Consider the following 18,679-nt stretch of genomic DNA (forward strand, 5'->3'; position numbering starts at 1 on the left):
TCTTTGGTTGATGAGCATTTAGGTTGATTCCCTATCTTTGCAATTGCGAATTGTACTGCAATAAACATATGCATGTAGGTATCCTTTTTGCAGGTATTGTTTTGATACAATGATTTCTTTTCCTTTAGGTAGATACCCAGTAGTAGGATTGCTGAATTGAATGGTAGATGTACTTTTACTTCTTTGAGAAATCTCCATGCTGTTTTGCATAAGGGTTATACTAATTTACATTTCTACCAGCAGTGTATAAGTTTTCCCTTTTCCACACATTCATACTAGCATCTATTGTTTTTTGATTTTATAGTAATGCTGTTCTGGCTGAGGTAAGGTGGTATCCCATTGTGATTTTAATTTGCATTTCCCTGATGATTAGCGATGTTGAGCATTTTTTTCTGTTTGTTGGCCATTTGTATATCTTCTTTTGAGAAATAATCTATTCATGATATTTGCCTTCGTTTTAATGGGATTGTTTTTTTCTTGCTGATTTGTTTGAGTTCTGTGTGGATTCTGGATGTTAGTCCTTTGTTGGATGCATAGTTTGCACATATTTTCTCTCATTCTGTAGGTTGTCTGTTTACTCTGATGATTTTTTCTTTTGCTGCGCAGAAGCATTTTAATTTAGTTAGGTCTCATTTATTTATTTTTGCTTTTGTTGCATTTGCTTTTGGATTCTTCGTTATAAATTCTTTGCCTAGGCTGATGTCCAGAGGAATTTTTCTTAGGTTTTCTTCTAGAATTTTTATGGTTTCAGGTCTTAGATTTAAGTCTTTAATCTGTCTTGAGTTGGTCTGAAATGAAATAGGGATCCAGTTTCATTTTTCTACATGTGGCTTTCCAATTTTCACACCACCATTTCTTGAATAGGGTGCCACTTTCCGCAGTTTATGTTTTTGTCTGCTTAGTTGAAGATCAGTTGGTTGTTAAGTACTTGGCTTGATATCTGGATTCTCTATTCTGTTCTAGTGGTCTGTGTTTCTACTTTTACACCAATATCATGCTGTTTTGGTTACTATAGCCTTATAATATAATTGAAATTCAAGTAATGTGTTGCCTCTAGATATGTTCTTTTTGTTTAGGATTGCTTTGACTATTCGGGCTCTTTATTGGTTCCATATAAATTTTAGGATTTTTTTTCTAATTCTATGATGAATAACATTAGTATTTTGATAGCAATTGCATTTAATATATAGATTGCTTTGGGCAGTATGGTCAGGTTCATGATATTGATTCTTCCAATCCATGAACGTAGGATGTATTTCCATTTGTTTGTGTCATCTATGATTTCTTTCAGCAGTGTTTTGTAGTTCACCTTGTAGAGATATTTCACCTCCTTGGTTAATATATTAAGTTTCTTTGTTTTTGTTTTTTTTTTGTAGCTGTCGTAAAAGGGATTGAGTTCTTCATTTAATTCTCAGCTTATTGATGTACAGCAGTGCTGCTGATGTATATACATTGATTTTATAACCTGAGACTTTACTGAATTCATTTATCAAATCTAGGGGTTTTTTGAAGGATACTTTAGGTTTTTCTCTATATAAGATCATATCATTGGCAAACAAATATTTGATTCCCTCTTAAGAAAGACTTTTTTTTTTTTTTAAAGGAGAGGACTGACATAAGAACAAACAATTTTACTGTTAAAGTAATTAATTGATGTTAGTATGAATATTACTTCATTTAAGTCAACTGGCCACTTTGAAAGTTGCATAAAGTCTTTCTGGTCAGTAAAAAATTGAGATATTTCAAATGCCTGTTTCTAGCAATAAGTCAGAGTACTAATATAGTTAAATTGGCCTATTGTTCAATTCATTGTCCCTCCATGGAGTTGTTTACAAATTCCAAACTATGATTAGTGGTGTGATAAAATTTTAAAGAGCAATACTAAAGTCTTTAAAGTATTAGTATCCGAGAAAGAAAAGTAATAATATTTATATTTTGAAAATCTGTTTTTAAAGAGCATTTAAAAAATCATCTGTTAAGCTGTTTTTTTCAATTTGGGCTTGAATGAAAGTTAATTCAAAGTTGTTTTCTTAGTTTTAAGAAACGCAGCATAGCCATAGTTCAGATATACAATGGTAATTTTTATTGAATTTTAAGTTCTTCGAAATTTCTCCTGCTGGAAATGTATTGTCGAGACTCTCCTTTTTAAAAGACCTTCTGTCAACCAAAGTTTCTATTACTGTTTATTCAAATTAAGAAGCCATAAAATATCTTTTGTATTGCTAAATTACTTTAGGATTTAGCATAAATTTTTTTGGAATTTAAGCCTTTGTGAATAATTATTTTCTTGGTTAAAATCCATTTAATAATATTATTTATTTATATGACACTACTTTTTTCAGATTTCGTTCATGTATATTGTCTTATTTGCATATCCCAATTTCCTGGTGATGTGGACTAGGATGGTGTATTTATTTCCATTTACAAATGAGGAAACTGAGGCTCAGAGAAGTTAAGTAACTTGCCTAACAAGGATTTCCTGATGGTATAGTATAGCCTTTTCCATGTCTGAAACTTGTGCTATCTGAAGTCACATGTTTAAACATTTTCAGGAATATGTAAGTTTCTATTTCTCCCTGTAATATGCATGTATATACGTATATGTAATTGTACATGCATGCTTGCACATGCACACGTAGACACTCTGGGTTGTACACCAACACTTGTATGTATTGATCTGCTTTGATTTGTGTAAAATTAATGTTAGTTGGAGGCCAAGTCATAGAAAATTGTACCATCATTTATTTTAATTTAATTATTGCTTATGAGAAGAATTTAGTATTAGAACCATGTTGAAACTGCCATCACTAAAATGACTTGTGCCAAAAAAAATTTTTTTGAAAAGAGCATTTGCTGAACACATTGATTAAATAGCTCAGTATTTCTTTGTTTTCACATTGTTTTTCCAAATACTATAAACAATCTACATATTTAGTAATTCTTAAAAGAAAGTACCTCTCCAGCATTCTTAGTAGTTAGTATGTTCATTGGCGTTTGTCCAGTATGGGTTATGTGAATTTCTTGATAATGTAGATAAAAGCTATTTGTCTTTTTGAAAAAGACGCTGACAGATTGGCATTGTCTTGGACAGAGACCTCTGTGAAATTAGATTTTTGAGATTAGCTACTTGTGTTAATGTAGCCATTCTATCTGCAGATAGATTAAGTGACACATCTGTTGTGCGTGACTTGGACTATGATTAAATACATCCTATGTTACACATAAGAATGAAAGCTATTTATCACAAAGAATGATAAATACTCCAATTATTTAATGTAATTGAAGGACATACTTTAAAAGAAGAGAAAATAAATTTTACTTTTATGACAAGTAAAGATTTATTTTGTGAATAGGAAAGGATTTAAGCTACAATAGGAAACATTTGCAGAATTAGGCAGAATGAGTCATCATGGTAACACCAATACTTCTGATAAAATGGGAAGAGATATAAATTTATTGCAATGCATTAATTGTTTTATTTGTGGTAAAACTTTTATGTGCTTCTGAGAGTTTTTTCCCTTTTGTATAAGCCCATATAATAGTTACCAATAAAACAAAGTAAGTGTTAGCAGACAGATACTTGACAGAGCTTCACAAGACAATAATAAATCAAGGGGTTTGGTAGGAGAAATGTTTGTTAAAAAATGTTAGCTAACTATAAGGTTGGACTTCTGTGTTCAGAGTTACATGTTCTAATTTATTTCAGGTCTAACAAATATATCAAATGTGACAGATTTCTAGTTGTTGACATGTTAGACAGAAAACATGCAAAGCCTTAGAGAAGTCAGTGATATAGTCTTGAGTAATTCAGCACACAATGGTAGAACAATAGCTTGCCTTAGCAATTACAAACATTTCAGGGGCATTATGAACTCTTTTTAGTGATTTTTTTTTAATATCCAAATAAACTTGTCATACTAGCTCATCCCTCTCTTAACATTGACCTTACTAATTATGTCAAAGGAGCATCCCTCTGTTGTCAAATATGTGCCAGGTTTACCTTGTTTGGAGGTGCAATATTCCCAAAGGCTGAATCCCATGAATTGTATATATAGTGAAGGTAATTTAATTTATTTTTTTGTTTTTTACATGAACCAATGTTTTTGATTAGGATGATCTTTTAAAAGTATACTTAGAACTTAGTGTTTTTAAGCATCGTTAAAAACCAACCTTCTTGATCTTACTGTGGATTAATGCTGTTACAGTTAGCCCTCTTACATTAGTAGATATCAATTTTTCTTATATTTGTAGATTCTCTTCAAAATCTCTACCCAGCAATCCCTTCACTTCACTGTTCCATGTTTACTATAAATAATTATTCTATTCCCACATGAAATTCTTAAACCTCCTTAAGAGGTTTCTCTTAAAATGCCTGATTTTCTTTCTTAAAATGCCTATATTTTTTAACGCTCTTAATTTTCTCTCTTCTGGAGTAAGAATTTGCTTCTTGGCCAGTGTAACACTAATTGAGAGGTGGCAGCTGGGAAGGAGATATGGAAGGTAGGGAAAAAAATGCTTATTTCTGCGCCTATCTCTAATCGTGCTATCAAGTCATGTTTTTTGAAGTAAATGGCTCCAATATACTCATCTGTAAAATGGGATTACATTATCCATCTTGCAGGCTGTTGTAAGAATTAAATTAAATTGACTTTTTTTTTTTTTGAGATGGAGTCTTGCTCTTGTCGCCTAGGCTGGAGTGCAATGGCATGATCTCAGCTCACTGAAACCTCCTCCTCCCAGGATCAAGCAATTCTGCTGCCCCAGCCTCCCGAGTAGCTGGGATTACAGGCGCCCGCCACCATGCCTGGGTAATTTTTTGTATTTTTAATAGAGACGGGGTTTCACCATGTTGATCAGGCTGGTCTTGAACTCCTGACCTCAGGTGATCCACCTGCCTTGGCCTCCCAAAGTTGACTTTTTAAGGGGTTTATCATAGTGAGTGCTGGTGCATAGTAATTGCATAGTAAATTGTATCTGTTATCTTCCAAGTTATCCAGACGGCATGCTTTGTGATTATTTTTTATTTCACTTCTCCACTCACCACATCTAATTTATTCTAGTTATATGAAAAAGCAAAGTAGGTAATTGTGCAGGTGGGCAGGAGACAGAATTGTTTTTGAAATCCGTCTCTGCTATTCATTAGCTGTACCTCAAACAATTTACCAAACTTCCTAAACCTCCCTTTCTTTGTAAAATAGTGATGATAATAATAGTGACTTACCTCAGAGTACAGCTTTGAGAATTACTTAATTAACTGAAATGTGTATGTGTGTGTTTTTATGCCTGTGTATAAAATGAATGAATGGTACAGATAAAATATTTAGCATTATGCTTGTCATAAAATAAGCTTCAATAAATATAACATACATAGTCGTTATTATTACTCTTCATTCCTTTTGCCCATTCAGCCTGTTGTTTCTACTTAACTGGGTGCTTTACGCTAGTGGAAGCCTTCAGGTCATCACTATTTTCTCACACCCTACCAGCTGTCTAATATTGCGAGAAGTAAAATTTTTTTTTTGTCCTTAAAAAATTATTTTTATCTGTATTCCTAGGTATTTTATTCTCTTTGTAGTGACTGAGAATGGGAGTTCATTCATGATTTTGCTCTCTGCTTGTCTGTTGTCAGTGTAAAGGAATGCTTGTGATTTTTGCACATTGATTTTGTATCCTGATACTTTGCTGAAATTGCTTATCAGCTTGAGTTTTGGTGCTGGGATGATGGGGTTTTCTAAATATAAAGTCATGTCATCTTCAAACAGAGAAAAATTGATTTCTTCTCTTCCTACTTGAATCCCCTTTATTTCTTTCTCTTGCCTGATTTCCCTGCAGAACGTCCAATACTATGTTGAATAGGAGTGGTGAGAGAGGGCATCCTTATCTTGTTGTCTTGTACTGATTTTCAAAAGGAACGCTTCCAGCTTTTGCCCATTCAATATGATGTTGGCTGTGGGTTTGTCATAAATAGCTGTTATTATTTTGAGATACATTCCATCAATACAGTTTATTGAGAGTTTTTAACATGAAAGGATGTTAAATTTTATCAAAGGCCTTTCCTGCGTCTATTGAGATAATCATGTGGTTTTTGTCACTGGTTCTGTTTATGTGATGGATTATGTTTAACCAGCCTTGCATCCCAGGGATGAAGCCAACTTGATCGTGGTGGACAAGTTTTTTGATGTGCTGCTGGATTCAGTTTGCCAGTATTTTATTGAGGATTTTAGCATCGATGTTCATCAGGGATATTGGCCTGAAGTTTTCTTTTCCCTGCCCTGTTTTGATATCAGGATGATGCTGGCTTCATAAAATGAGTTAGGGAGGAGTCCCAACTTTTCAGTTGCTTATAATAGTTTCAGAAGGGATGGTACAAGCTCCTCTTTATACCTCTGGTAGAGTTTGACTATGAACCCATTTGGTCCTGGGCTTCTTTTGGTTGGTAGGCTGTTAATTACTGCCTCAATTTGGTTGGTCAACAGGCCAACAGGCAGTTGGTCTGTTCAGGGACTCGACTTCTTCCTGGTTTGGGCTTGGGAGGGTGTGTGTGTGTGTGTGTGTCCAGGAATTTATCCATTTCTTCTACACTTTCTAGTTTATTTGTGTAGAGGTGTTTATAGTATTCTCTGATGATAGTTTGTATTTCTCGGGGATCACTATATGAGATCAGAGACCATATCTACTTTGGCCTACTATTGTATTTCTAGTTTTTAGAACAATGCTGTGGATATATCAGGACTGTCATCATTGTTTGAGAATAAAATTTGACAAAGGTGGAACAAGGCAAAAAAGGGAGAGAAGACATGAGACATCTTGGCATGTTTGACAATTTCACATATTCTGTATGGCTAGAAAATATGTTGTAAAATTCATTTTTGAGAGTAGTGGGAGATGATATTGAAAAGAAATGCAAAGGCCAGAATATGAAGAATATTACCCATTATGCCTAGAAGTTTAGACTCTATCCTGTAGCTTTGGAGAGCCATTAAGGGGGTTTAAATGCAGATGTGACATGCTAAAATTTTATGTAAGATAGGATAGCCTGTTAACAGTGTGGTAAGAAAAATTAGAAGTGAGATTAGAGGAATCGGTATCAATTGTGGGCCTATTTCAATAGTAAAGCATGGGAATATGGGGGCCTAAATTAAAGTGGGGGTGGAAATATTCAAGACATGGTAAAATCAACAGGATTTGGTAACCAGTTGGGTTTGGAGTATATATGAGTGGGAAGATAGGATGAACTCTGAGTTCTACTTAGCATTCAAAGATCAATTGAATTGTGCCTTCCTCCAGTTTAGTCCATCTTGCCACTGACTGGAATACATTTCTGGTTTCTAACTCCTTATGGAATGCTATGTATATCTTTCTTACATTGCTGATTTTTTTTTTTAACTGGGCTTATAGCTGTTTGTTTGCATGTCTAAAGTCCCTCACAAGACTGGAAGGCCTATAATGTAATATCTACCTGTTAATCGTCTCTTCTATACTGAATGGTCGGTAAATATACAGTTGATTAATTAATGCCCAACATTTTAAATTACTTCCTGAAAAAAAATCCATATAGTTAAGCATGTGCTTGGCACATTTCAGTACTCCAAAATGAAACTAGTTGCAAATAGGTGAAGTTTAACTAAAATTTTTTCAAAAGCACTTTAATTCTAAAAATTCAAAATTAACAATTGCCAGAAAATATTCATAGGATGAAGTTTTAAAGTGAAGTCAGACCGTATTGTTTCCAAATTAAGATGGAAACTTACTATTAAAAATCTTCTGCAGATTGAAAATGATAAACAACATTAGGAAAATGAAATTTTAAGATCTGCCCTCATACAGTTTATGGCTAAAAATGTTTTCACATTCATTTTCGACAGTGTTGTTACGGTGTGAAAATTTCAATGATTAGGATGATTGGATTGAAAAAAATAAATAATTGTCTAGTCTCTGCAAGGTGATCTTGGGCAAATACCTTGATTTCTGTCAATCTCCAACTCCAGAGAGGAGTCTTAAAGGATATCAAATTTGAGAGGTATGAAAGTATAGAGCTGTGTATTCTTTAGAAAGGTGGAACAGTATGTACAATAAAGGAATTAAACGTGCATTATTTCCATGGGTCCTGATTGCTCTAACCACCTATGAGTCTATGATTTTAAAAATCATTTTTAAATTTCAAAATCAAATTGGAATCTATAACCTGTCAGTAAGTCAGTCTTCATCAGTAACTGGTACAGAGAATAGCTGGGCATTTATACTAAACCATATACAAATAATTGTCTTTTTTGGAGACTTAATTAGCAGGTTTGAATTAAAAGACTTAAAAAATTAGATTGGTAGAACACTGGTTGTTTTTAACTGTATTGGAGGAATCATTGTATAGGAACAATGTTTCCATACGTATCTTCATATTAAGAAAGAGAAAACTTTTTGAAGAAACAATTGTTTTTATTTCAATGTTATTTTATAATTTCAGTGGGGAAGTTTACCAGATGATGTGGAAAGGACATAGGATCTACATTTTACTATTAGCTTTGCCCCAACTAGCTACCAGGTAACCTCTCCAGGCCTTGATTTCCTCATAAGTAAAAGGAGAGATTGGAATAGTCTGTTATGTCCTTTTGACCTGTGAAATATGGTGTCTGTGTTTGTCCATATTTGAAGAACATTGGGGATAAAATGACATTTAGTTGTACTTGATTAAAAAGAACTAGCCTAAAATAAGAAAAGCTTGTTTTCTCATTTCAAATGTAAAGGAGAGTGATCAGCAAATAAAAACATAGTGCAAAAGAGTTAATAACAGATCATTATTTGTGTTCTAGGAGAGATCTATTCATTAATGAATCAACTGGCAATATTAGGAATACATTGATGTTAAATGACTCTAAAAAGTTGGACATCTTGAACTGAATTATAACTACTTTATATGATCCTGTGGTAATGAGTCTTATATTATGAAGAATGTTTCTAGACTCAAATGCACAAATGAAAATTGCTACCTTTAACATAGTTACCTCGGGAGGCTGAGCTCCTTTATTCATATCACATTACTTAGCACCTACTGTTTTGCACTGATGCTGCCATATTAAGTTGGAGGTAAAGTTGGGGGATTGTAGAAATCAGAAATCATTCTCCTCAAATGCTGGTTTGTATATTTTTTACTTTAATTCACTTTCATTTTGATTCTGAACCCCAATTATGTCTTACATTTTCTGTTCTATCAGTCTTGCCTTTTCTTCCTCTTTCTCTCTTCAGAAAGAGCAGAGAATTTAGTGTTGGCAAGACCTAGTTTAGAGTTCACTTCCCCTCACTTAGTAGTAATAGGATCTTAATCATGTCACATTTTCTCTCTGCACCTGAGTTTTCCTTTTTTTTTTTTTTTTTTTATTTTGGTAAAAATGGATATAATGCCAGTTGTCTAATTCCCTCACGGAGCATTTGTTAGACCAAGTAGGAAAACATCGATGCTTGGTAAACCATAAAGCAATATGCAGATACAGACTTCATGACTTAATAAGACACAGAGAGGTACGTGAAAGATCCCAGGTTTTAAGCACAAATTCATCTCTATTCAATTCCTGCATTTGCCACTTACTAGTTTAGTCCAGTTTTAGTTTGTAAAATGTGTATATAACATCTAATGACATCTCCTTCATGATTGTAATGATGATATAAGGTAATCTTTATAAATCTCTGTGAGATAAACAGGGGTACTTTTTATTCCCATTTATTCTTAGATGAAACAATTGAGGCTTAAAGAATTCAAGTGATTTGTTTACGGTTATACAGGTTGTCAGTGAAATAACCAGAATAAACAGTATTTAAAATGTGAGTTTTGTTTTATAGATAAATTATATCAGGTAATTTCAAAGAAGAAGTTCCATTTATGTTTGGAGCACAAAATATACATTTGAAATATATGTATAGATGAGATCCATAGAAGGGTTACTTTCAAACATTCAGATTTATTTGTTCTTGTGCATTTCTTTGTTAACCACAAAAATTGACCAGTTGCTTTTTTTATTTGCAACTCATACAGATTTTAAACTGTGGTCTTATGTTAGTGACCTAGAAGAAGGGGTAAACTAATTGACTCCCTTTTCAATTGTAGTGCTGGTTGGCTCATGAGGCCTAGATGTCACCATTACATGTGATGAACAATGAATATTAGAATTGTAAAAATGAGAGTTGATGGCTCCAATCACATATTAACTCAGGACATATGATGGGTTTCCCTTCTAGTTTCATAAATTCCATTTGTCTGCCACTTTTTGCTTTCTGTGTTACACTTGACTGGTAATAATAAATTTTTTTTGCCCCTGTGGAAACTTTGTTGATTGTCAGTACATCTACAAGGGCATAATCATCATATATTAAAAATAATCATGTAAATTATAATCACTCACATTTTTCAGAATATTGCTAATGATGATGATTTTTCTTTAAATATTGATTGGGACTTTCTTGTCTCAGAATAAGGTAATCATATCTAAATTGTTTTATTTAATCTACTTTTAGTTTAAATCCAGAGTTATAGCAAGGCTAGGTATTGATCCCATGACAAGGAAGTAGTTTATGATTTTGCCTGGGAAAAACTTCTTTGGTTAAATTATGTTGAACTTCTTAAAATTTTCAAATTGATGTGATGTATAGTGGAAGATTTTTACCAATTCATAGATGTATAAAATAAGTGACTGACAAAGGAAATTATTTGATCTTGAGATTTAAGTGTTTCTAAAAATAAAAAGTTATTTTTTAAAATGGTGAAAAATACATTTAGCCATGCCTTTTATGGTGATAGTGATAGAAGTACAAAGTTAAGTCACACTACAACATTTGTGTTAAAAAGCAATGCTTTTACATTTTCACCACATTTACATCTTTTTATATTTTATGTCCATCCTCCACTTTTGATCAGAAGATTTCCTCCATGTTATTCTTTCAATAGCAGGCTAACTTTTATGAGGACTTGATCAGTGGATGGGACTCAGCATGGTAGATAGGAGCCAAAAAACCAAAGCATAATTGTGTGCCCAGTTTCTGACCACTGTCCCTGAAATAAGTGGAAACATTCAGAGCAGGGAAATATATTCAAATCCGTGACAGGAATTTCCCTTCTTATGTACTATGCACATGAACTTTAAGAAAATTGTATGTTTAGATATTTTTAAATCTAGCCAATAGACTTATGTTATTTGTCATTGTAGTCAGTATTATTAGAGTAATTGTTTTTATTTTCATAACACCAATGAAGTTTACTGAAAGGTCCCATTAAACTAAGAGCATAACTTTGAGGGAATATGTGGAGAATGTCTTGACTTGCAAACTAGTCACAATCAACTAACTTGTACACACATATGTTTCTTATGATCCAGACTGTGACGTGACTATTCTCTTTAGAGTGTGGCCAAATAAAATAGCCAAGAAATCGATTCAGATTCAATTAACCATACTGTATATCTGGTATGAGCCAAGCATTGAGTGATATGTACTCAAGTACATCCTATCCTGTTGTCCTGGTAAAACTATTACTGGCAAATGTTTCACTCTTAAAAGTGTTTTGATTTACATGAGAAATTATATGTTACCTTAACAATTAGGCAGGTGGTGATGGTATCTTCTTTTCTTCTTCTTTTTTTTTTTAAATGCTAAAGACACTGGAATTTTGCGACTATAAGTAACTATCCCAAAGACATAGATACTTCGTGTCAAACCTAGAATTTACCCTAGGTGTTTTGACTTGAAAAGCATTTTTTTTTCTTCTTAGTTCATATTTGTTGTTTTATTATTACAGATATAATCTATAAGTTTGTCAGTTTTCCAGATTTTATCTGATTTGTCCTGGGCCTATTTATTATCAGGGATGTTTATTCTTTCTCTCTGTCTTTCTCTTCTTATCATTTTCATAGAAAGCATTAAGAGAAATTGAGATAAAATGAGCCACACTAATTGTAAGCCATCTCTAAATGAGAATTATTGAAAATGTTATTACCAGCTGGATGCTGGGAAGTGTTAAAGAGCTGGGGGCACAACAGTGTGACCAGTTTGACCTTATAGAGAGAAATATAAATTTGTCTTGAATTAGCCAGTCTGTGTCAGAGGTTATTTTACTGATAGTCTGATCAGTTCTTTTAGACTTATCACTCATAATTGAGCCAGATCTCACATGTAACAAATTCAACTATAGGCAAAACCATTGTAGTTATTTTTCTATTTACTATCAACTCTGAAAATCATTGTGTGCTTCTAGGAATTGAGATAGTTGTCAAGAATAAGTTTTGTTTATGCTAAGTTGTAATTTTCTTTTTCTATGTTTGCTAGATTTTTCTAGATATGACATTTGGTTCAGGAGGGCACACAAAAGCCATTCTACGGAAGGAGTCCGATATTGTTCTGTATGCCTTGGACAGAGACCCGACAGCTTATGCATTAGCTGAGCATCTTTCAGAGTTGTATCCGTAAGTAATACCCTTGCATATTTATTTGATTTTGGTTCTTAGTTTTACAGAGCTTGGTTTACCACCTTGGAATTTGTTCTGCTTTGCATGGGCTGTATTTTACTCCAGTAAATATTTTCTCCTTTTTTCCCCAAAGAGAATTAATGTAAGTGATGTTTTTAGTACCACTTAAAGTAATGCTATTTTCCATTTATCCTTTCTAAATCCATAAAAAGAAATACAAAAATGTCTTCCACCTACAAGATTGAAAATGTTTTGGAATCCATCCACAAATAATATTTTGACAATAACTCATAGTCAAAAAATAATTTTTAAACATTTTTATGAGTTTATTTCTAAGAATTTAGCAGAGTAAATAAGTGTGTGAGAATTCTGTAGAACTCATGATGACATATACATCAACATAATATACTTGTTTCCTTTGAATTTTCTGAAATTCACAAGTAAATCTAGAGTGATCCATCCTTCTATCAGAAAAAGTGATCTATAACTAAAGAACTTTATAAAAATATAAAATATTATATGAATGAGTGATAAAACCATCTGCCTTTAAAGAAACATTTTGAATTAGGGAGTAGAGTTTTCATGGTATGTTGTTTAAAGCCATCATTTTAAAAGAGAAGAATATCTTGGAGCTAAGATGGCTCTCTCCAAATACATAAAGGGCTGTTTTCAGGAATGGGAAATTGTTTTATTCTGTCATTCATCAGAGACTGGAGTCAAGAAAATAGATGGGAATTTGAGAGGTAATTTTGACTTGATGTGAACTGTAGTTCACATCAAAATTTGAAGTTTTGACTTGATGTGGACTAGAGTTTTTACTAGTTGTAGCTATTCAACAACGAAATGGTCTCTTTGGTGAAGTTCCAAAAGTATGACCATGGAAAAGTTTAATCAGACACTAAGAATAGAAAGTTTGATTCGTCATCTAGAATAGTATTTACAGCCTCTTTCTGGTCCCAAACTCTTTGCAAATCTAATGAATGTGATTAACTCTCCCCATAAAACTATAAATAAATACACATAAGCTTTTGTTTACAAGATCATAGGATTTATGGAGTCCCTGAAACCTACCATTTGACCCCAGATTATTTCATTTCTTCCAAGAATAATATGAAGATGTGGTTTAATGACATGGTACTAATTTTTAATATTTTAAATCTATCTGTTTTCTGCAGTGTAACTTAGGTACACCTTCTTTAAGAAGATGTTTTATTAGAGCATTCATGTTTGTGAAACGTTGTATGAGTTCACTTGGTTGTGATGTGAACATTCATGAAGTATAGGCCTCTTTTATACAGCAGTCCCTTTGTACCTGAGGAGAAGCGGATACCAAAATCCATGGATGCTCAATTCCCTTATATAAAATGGTGCAGTATTTGCATATAACCTACACACATCCTCCAATATACTTTAAATCATCTCTAAGTTACTTACCTAATACAAAGTAAATGCTGTTTAAACAGTTGTTATACTTTATTGTTTAGGGAATAGTGACAAGAAAAAAAAAGTTTTGTACATGTTCAGTACAGATGACCCTATCTTTTTTTATGATCTGCAGTTAGTTGAATCAACTGATGTGGAATCCAAAGATAAGGAGGGCCAGTCATACTTTACTGTCACAGAAAAACTGAATTCTCCTAAGTTATTGTTGTTTCTTAAGCAATGATTCCCAATCCAGTGATTTCAATGGCTCTTATTCCTTTAAACACCCCACTTTCTCAAATGTAGCTTAAAGTTTACAAATTTTACCATGTGTAATTTTTTTTTTAACCTAACAGGAACTATCAGGTGTATATTCTTTTCAGTTTGTAGATGTGGAAACTATTAGCCAGATAGATGAAGTGATTTGCTAAAAGGCATAAGCGACTTTATGGGGACAGACCTGGGACATGTATTCTAATCCCTAGCCTCATTTTATTAAATATTACTGCCTTCACTCAAATCTTGAGACTTTTATTATTTCATTGACAAAATGATTTCTTTGTCAAACATAATAAATTAGATAAGAACAAGGAAACAAATCAGAGTAAGCCAAGAAGAAGGAATTAGTACAGATAAAAGCTAGAATCAAGGAAACTATAAACAAAAAAAGAAGAAAAAAATGGAAAGGATAAAGAAATCACAAGAGCTCAGTCTTTGGAAATAGCAAAATCACTTTTGAGCCTGATTTCTAGAGAGAAAAAGTGTGATTAAGATTGAGAGGGAAGACCAACCATAGACACAAGATAAGTTCATCATAAGATAATAAAATGCAATTCTCTGGTAACTTGCAAAACCTAGATGAAATGAATGATATCCTAATAAAATATAAATTATTAAAACTTGATTAATAGTTAAAAAATTTGAATGTCATTACCATAACAGAAATTAGAAGGTAACTGAAGTATGTAGAAAAAAGCACCCTGACCAAATGGATTTGCATTATCTAATTCTTAAAAAAAAAAAAAAAAATAGGAAAAAGCAATGCCTTTTTTTTTTTTTTTTTTGAGACGGAGTCTAGCTCTTTCGCCCAGGCCGGACTGCAGTGGCGCTGTCTTGGCTCACTGCAAGGTCTGCCTACCGGGTTCACACCATTCTCCTGCCTCAGCCTACCGAGTAGCTGGGACTACAGGTACTTGTCACCGCGCCTGGCTAATTTTTTGTATTTTTAGTAGAGACAGGGTTTCATTGGTTAGCCAAGATGGTCTCGATCTCCTGACCTCATGATCCACCAGCCTCGGCCTCCCAAAATGCTGGGATTACAGGTGTGAGCCACCACGCCCGGCCAAAGCAATGCCTTTTACACTAATCCTGACCATGGTAAATTTGGAAAGTTATTTCAGTTAACATTATGGATTTAGCATAATTTTAATACCCATCTTTTTTTTATTGGAGACAGGTTTTCACTCTGTTGCCCAGGCTGGAGTGCAGTGATGCCATCATAGCTTACTGCAGCCTCTGCTTCCTGGGCTCAAGTGACCCTTCTGCCTCAGCCTCTCAAGTAGCTGGGATTACAGGTATGCACCTGTCTAATTTTTTATTTTTAGTAGAGATGAGGTCTCCCTGTGTTGCCCAGGTTGGTCTTGAACTCCTGAGCTCAAGTGATGATCCTACCTCAGCCTCCCAAAGGACTGGGATTATAGGTATGAGCCACCATGCCTGGCCTAATACCAAATCTTGATAGAGATAGTATAAAAAGGAAAAAAGTCTAAGTTTGCTGAAGTATAGAAATACAAAAATTGAAAAGGAAGTACTAGTATATCTAATTCACCTGTTATTTAATTAAAACAGTAATACCCGTGGCCTATTGAAGTTTATTTCATGAAGATGAGATGTTCCATGTCAGGTAGTTAATCAACGATAGGTTGATAAGCATGACAATAATCAGCTAGCTATTCTTATTTAAATTTCTGTTAAATATAAGGAAACTACTTCAATGTAAAATATTCTCAATCAAGGACAAGCAGTAATTATTTTCCTAAAATTTGAAATACTATAACTATTTAAGACAAAATTAGGATGTAAATAGGATTTAACTTCTATAAATAGTATTTCTCAATATTTTTTGAAGGTCTGACAAAGGCTAAAGGAAGGTTAGAATATTCTTCTTATAATGATTTACTGAATAGTTAAAAACCCCAATACTTATAAAATTCGTAAGATGATAAGATGTTTAGCTAAAAATTTAAAACTCTATTCAGAATAGAAGAACTCTAGGGACAACAAGGAAGTAAGCCCTTTCCTTTCCAGCATAAGGGTCACAGCTGATACCCCTATAACAAAGAGAGGTTGACAAGAGAAAAGAATAACAAATTTATTTGACATAGTTTTACGTGGCACAAGAGCCTTCAGAAAGAAGATGCAAAGATATAGACAGAACTATCCATTTTTTATGCTGAAATTCAATAAAGTATGGAGAGCATGTAGAACTATGATTGGACAAAAAGGATATATGGTCTAATGCTAACTGACTGAGTTGGGGGAACTCAATAAGGCTCTATGCAACATTCCTTTCTGCTGGGTATGAAGGTAGGACCCCTGTGGAATGAGGGTCTTAATTTCTTTATGGCCATTTATTCTATTACACAAAAAGAAGTGGGGGAAGTTAGAGTAATATTTTAGGCTTTGAAGCTGGCTTTGGAGAAAAAAGGTTCTGGTTTCTATGGGGAAGGTTAGAGTAATATTTTAGGCTTTAAAGCTGGCTTTGGAGGAAATGGGTTCTGGTTTCTATGACCCACGTTGGAGAAGAGGGATTCTAGTGTGGCTCGCCTCTGAGGAGAATGAGAGACAGCAGGGAAAGAGATGGTCAGAAGGTAACTTTGCTCCTAAGTCTGCTTCTTAGGCCTTCACTTGGGGCTATTGTTTTCTGAGCCCCAACAGTACCTAGAAAGGGAAATGGGAAAAAATATTCTATTCACAAAAGCACCTAAAATTGTATAAAATATTTAGTAATAAATTTAACCAAGCGCACACTTCCAAGTGAAAGAAAACTATAATTTTTTTGAAGGGCATACAAGAAGATTTGAACAAAAGGGAATACATATTTCTTTTGAAGTAGAGAGAATTAATATTATAAAAAGAGGATGGAGTGAAGAGGATCATACCTGCAACCCCACCACTTTGTGAGGCCAAAGCAGGAGGCTCTCTTGAGCCCAGGAGTTAAGAGACCAGTCCTGGCAACATAGTGAGATACCGTTTCTTACAGAGAAATGGTGGTGTGCACCTGTAGTCCCAGGTACTCAGGAAGTTGTGGTGGTACTTAGGAGGCTGAGATTGCAGTGGGCCGTAGTCACGACATTGCACTCGAACCTTGGTGACAGAGCAAGATCCTGTCTCAAGATGGATGGATGGATGGATGCATGCATGAAAGGATAGACAGATCAGAAAGAATACAAATAAAAAGTTAATGCTTCCAAAATTAATATATACGTGTATTCTACATGTAAATTACTTTGTTTTTTAAATTTGGATGATGTGATCCTTAGTTTGTATGGGACAAAAAGTGACGAGGTGTTTTTTGAATTAAAAAGTAAGAGGAAACCTGCCTTACTAGATATAAGATTGCACTATAAAATCACTGCAATGAATAAATACAATATTGATACAAGAATAGGCAAGTGGATTAATGGAGGAAATAATCCAAAAATTGATTCTGCTAAATAAAGGCATTTAACTGAAGATTAAAATACTTTAATTCATTGAGAAAATGGTGGATTATTAAAAAATGGTGCTGTTACAATGCCTGTCAGACTTGAAGAAAATAAAATAGACCCATTTTAAAATTTGGATTCAAGAATAAATTCTAGATGGTGTGAAAAAATTGTGAAAATTTGAATATACAAGTTCTATGAGAAAATTGGAGAGACTATATACACAATCTAGGAGTGAGAAACTTCTTTTTTTAAATTATACTTCAAGTTTTAGGGTACATGTGCACAACGTGCAGGTTTGTTACATATGTATACATGTGCCATGTTGGTGTGCTGCACCCATTAGCTCATCATTTTCATTAGGTATATCTCCTAATGCTATCCCTTCCCCCTCCCCTCACCCCACAACAGGCCCAGTGTATGATATTCCCCTTCCTGTGTCCAAGTGTTCTCATTGTTCAGTTTCCACCTGTGAGTGAGAACATGCGGTGTTTGGTTTTTCCTCCTTGCGATAGTTTGCTGAGAATGATGGTTTCCAGCTTCATCTATGTCCCCGCAAAGGACATGAACTCATCATTTTTTATGGCTGCATAGTATTCCATGGTGTGTATGTGCCACATTTTCTTAATCCAGTCTATCATTGGTGGACATTTGGGTTGGTTCCAAGTCTTTGCTATTGTGAATAGTGCCACAATAAACATACGTGTGCATGGGTCTTTATAGCAGCATGATTTATAATCCTTTGGGTGTATACGCAGTAATGGGATGGCTGGGTCAAATGGTATTTCTAGTTGTAGATCCCTGAGGAATCACCACACTGACTTCCACAATGGCTGAACTAGTTTACAGTCCCACCAACAGTGTAAAAGTGTTCCTATTTCTCCACATCCTCTCCAGCACCTGTTGTTTCCTGACTTTTTAATGATCGCCATTCTAACTGGTGTGAGATAGTATCTCATTGTGGTTTTGATTTGCATTCCTCTGATGGCCAGGGATGATGAGCATTTTTTCATGTGTCTTTGGGCTGCATAAATGTCTTCTTTTGAGAAGTGTCTGTTCATATTCTTCGCGCACTTGTTGAAGGGGTTGTTTGTTTTTTTCTTG

At 34.0% G+C, this 18,679-nt stretch overlaps 1 protein-coding gene across 2 annotated transcripts in view; it reads left to right on the forward strand.

Annotated features, from left to right (window-relative positions):
- The window catches only part of METTL15 (methyltransferase like 15), a 232,421-nt gene that overhangs the window by 91,223 nt on the left and 122,519 nt on the right, over nucleotides 1-18,679 (forward strand). For both annotated transcript variants that reach the window (XM_030829119.1, XM_030829120.1), the window contains exon 4: nucleotides 12,307-12,443. In XM_030829119.1, the coding sequence (XP_030684979.1) occupies nucleotides 12,307-12,443 (137 nt within the window). The remainder of the gene's footprint in view (nucleotides 1-12,306; nucleotides 12,444-18,679) is intronic.

This window comes from Nomascus leucogenys, chromosome 15 (genome assembly GCF_006542625.1).
Source record: "Nomascus leucogenys isolate Asia chromosome 15, Asia_NLE_v1, whole genome shotgun sequence".
In the NCBI taxonomy this organism is placed as follows: Eukaryota; Metazoa; Chordata; class Mammalia; order Primates; family Hylobatidae; genus Nomascus; species Nomascus leucogenys.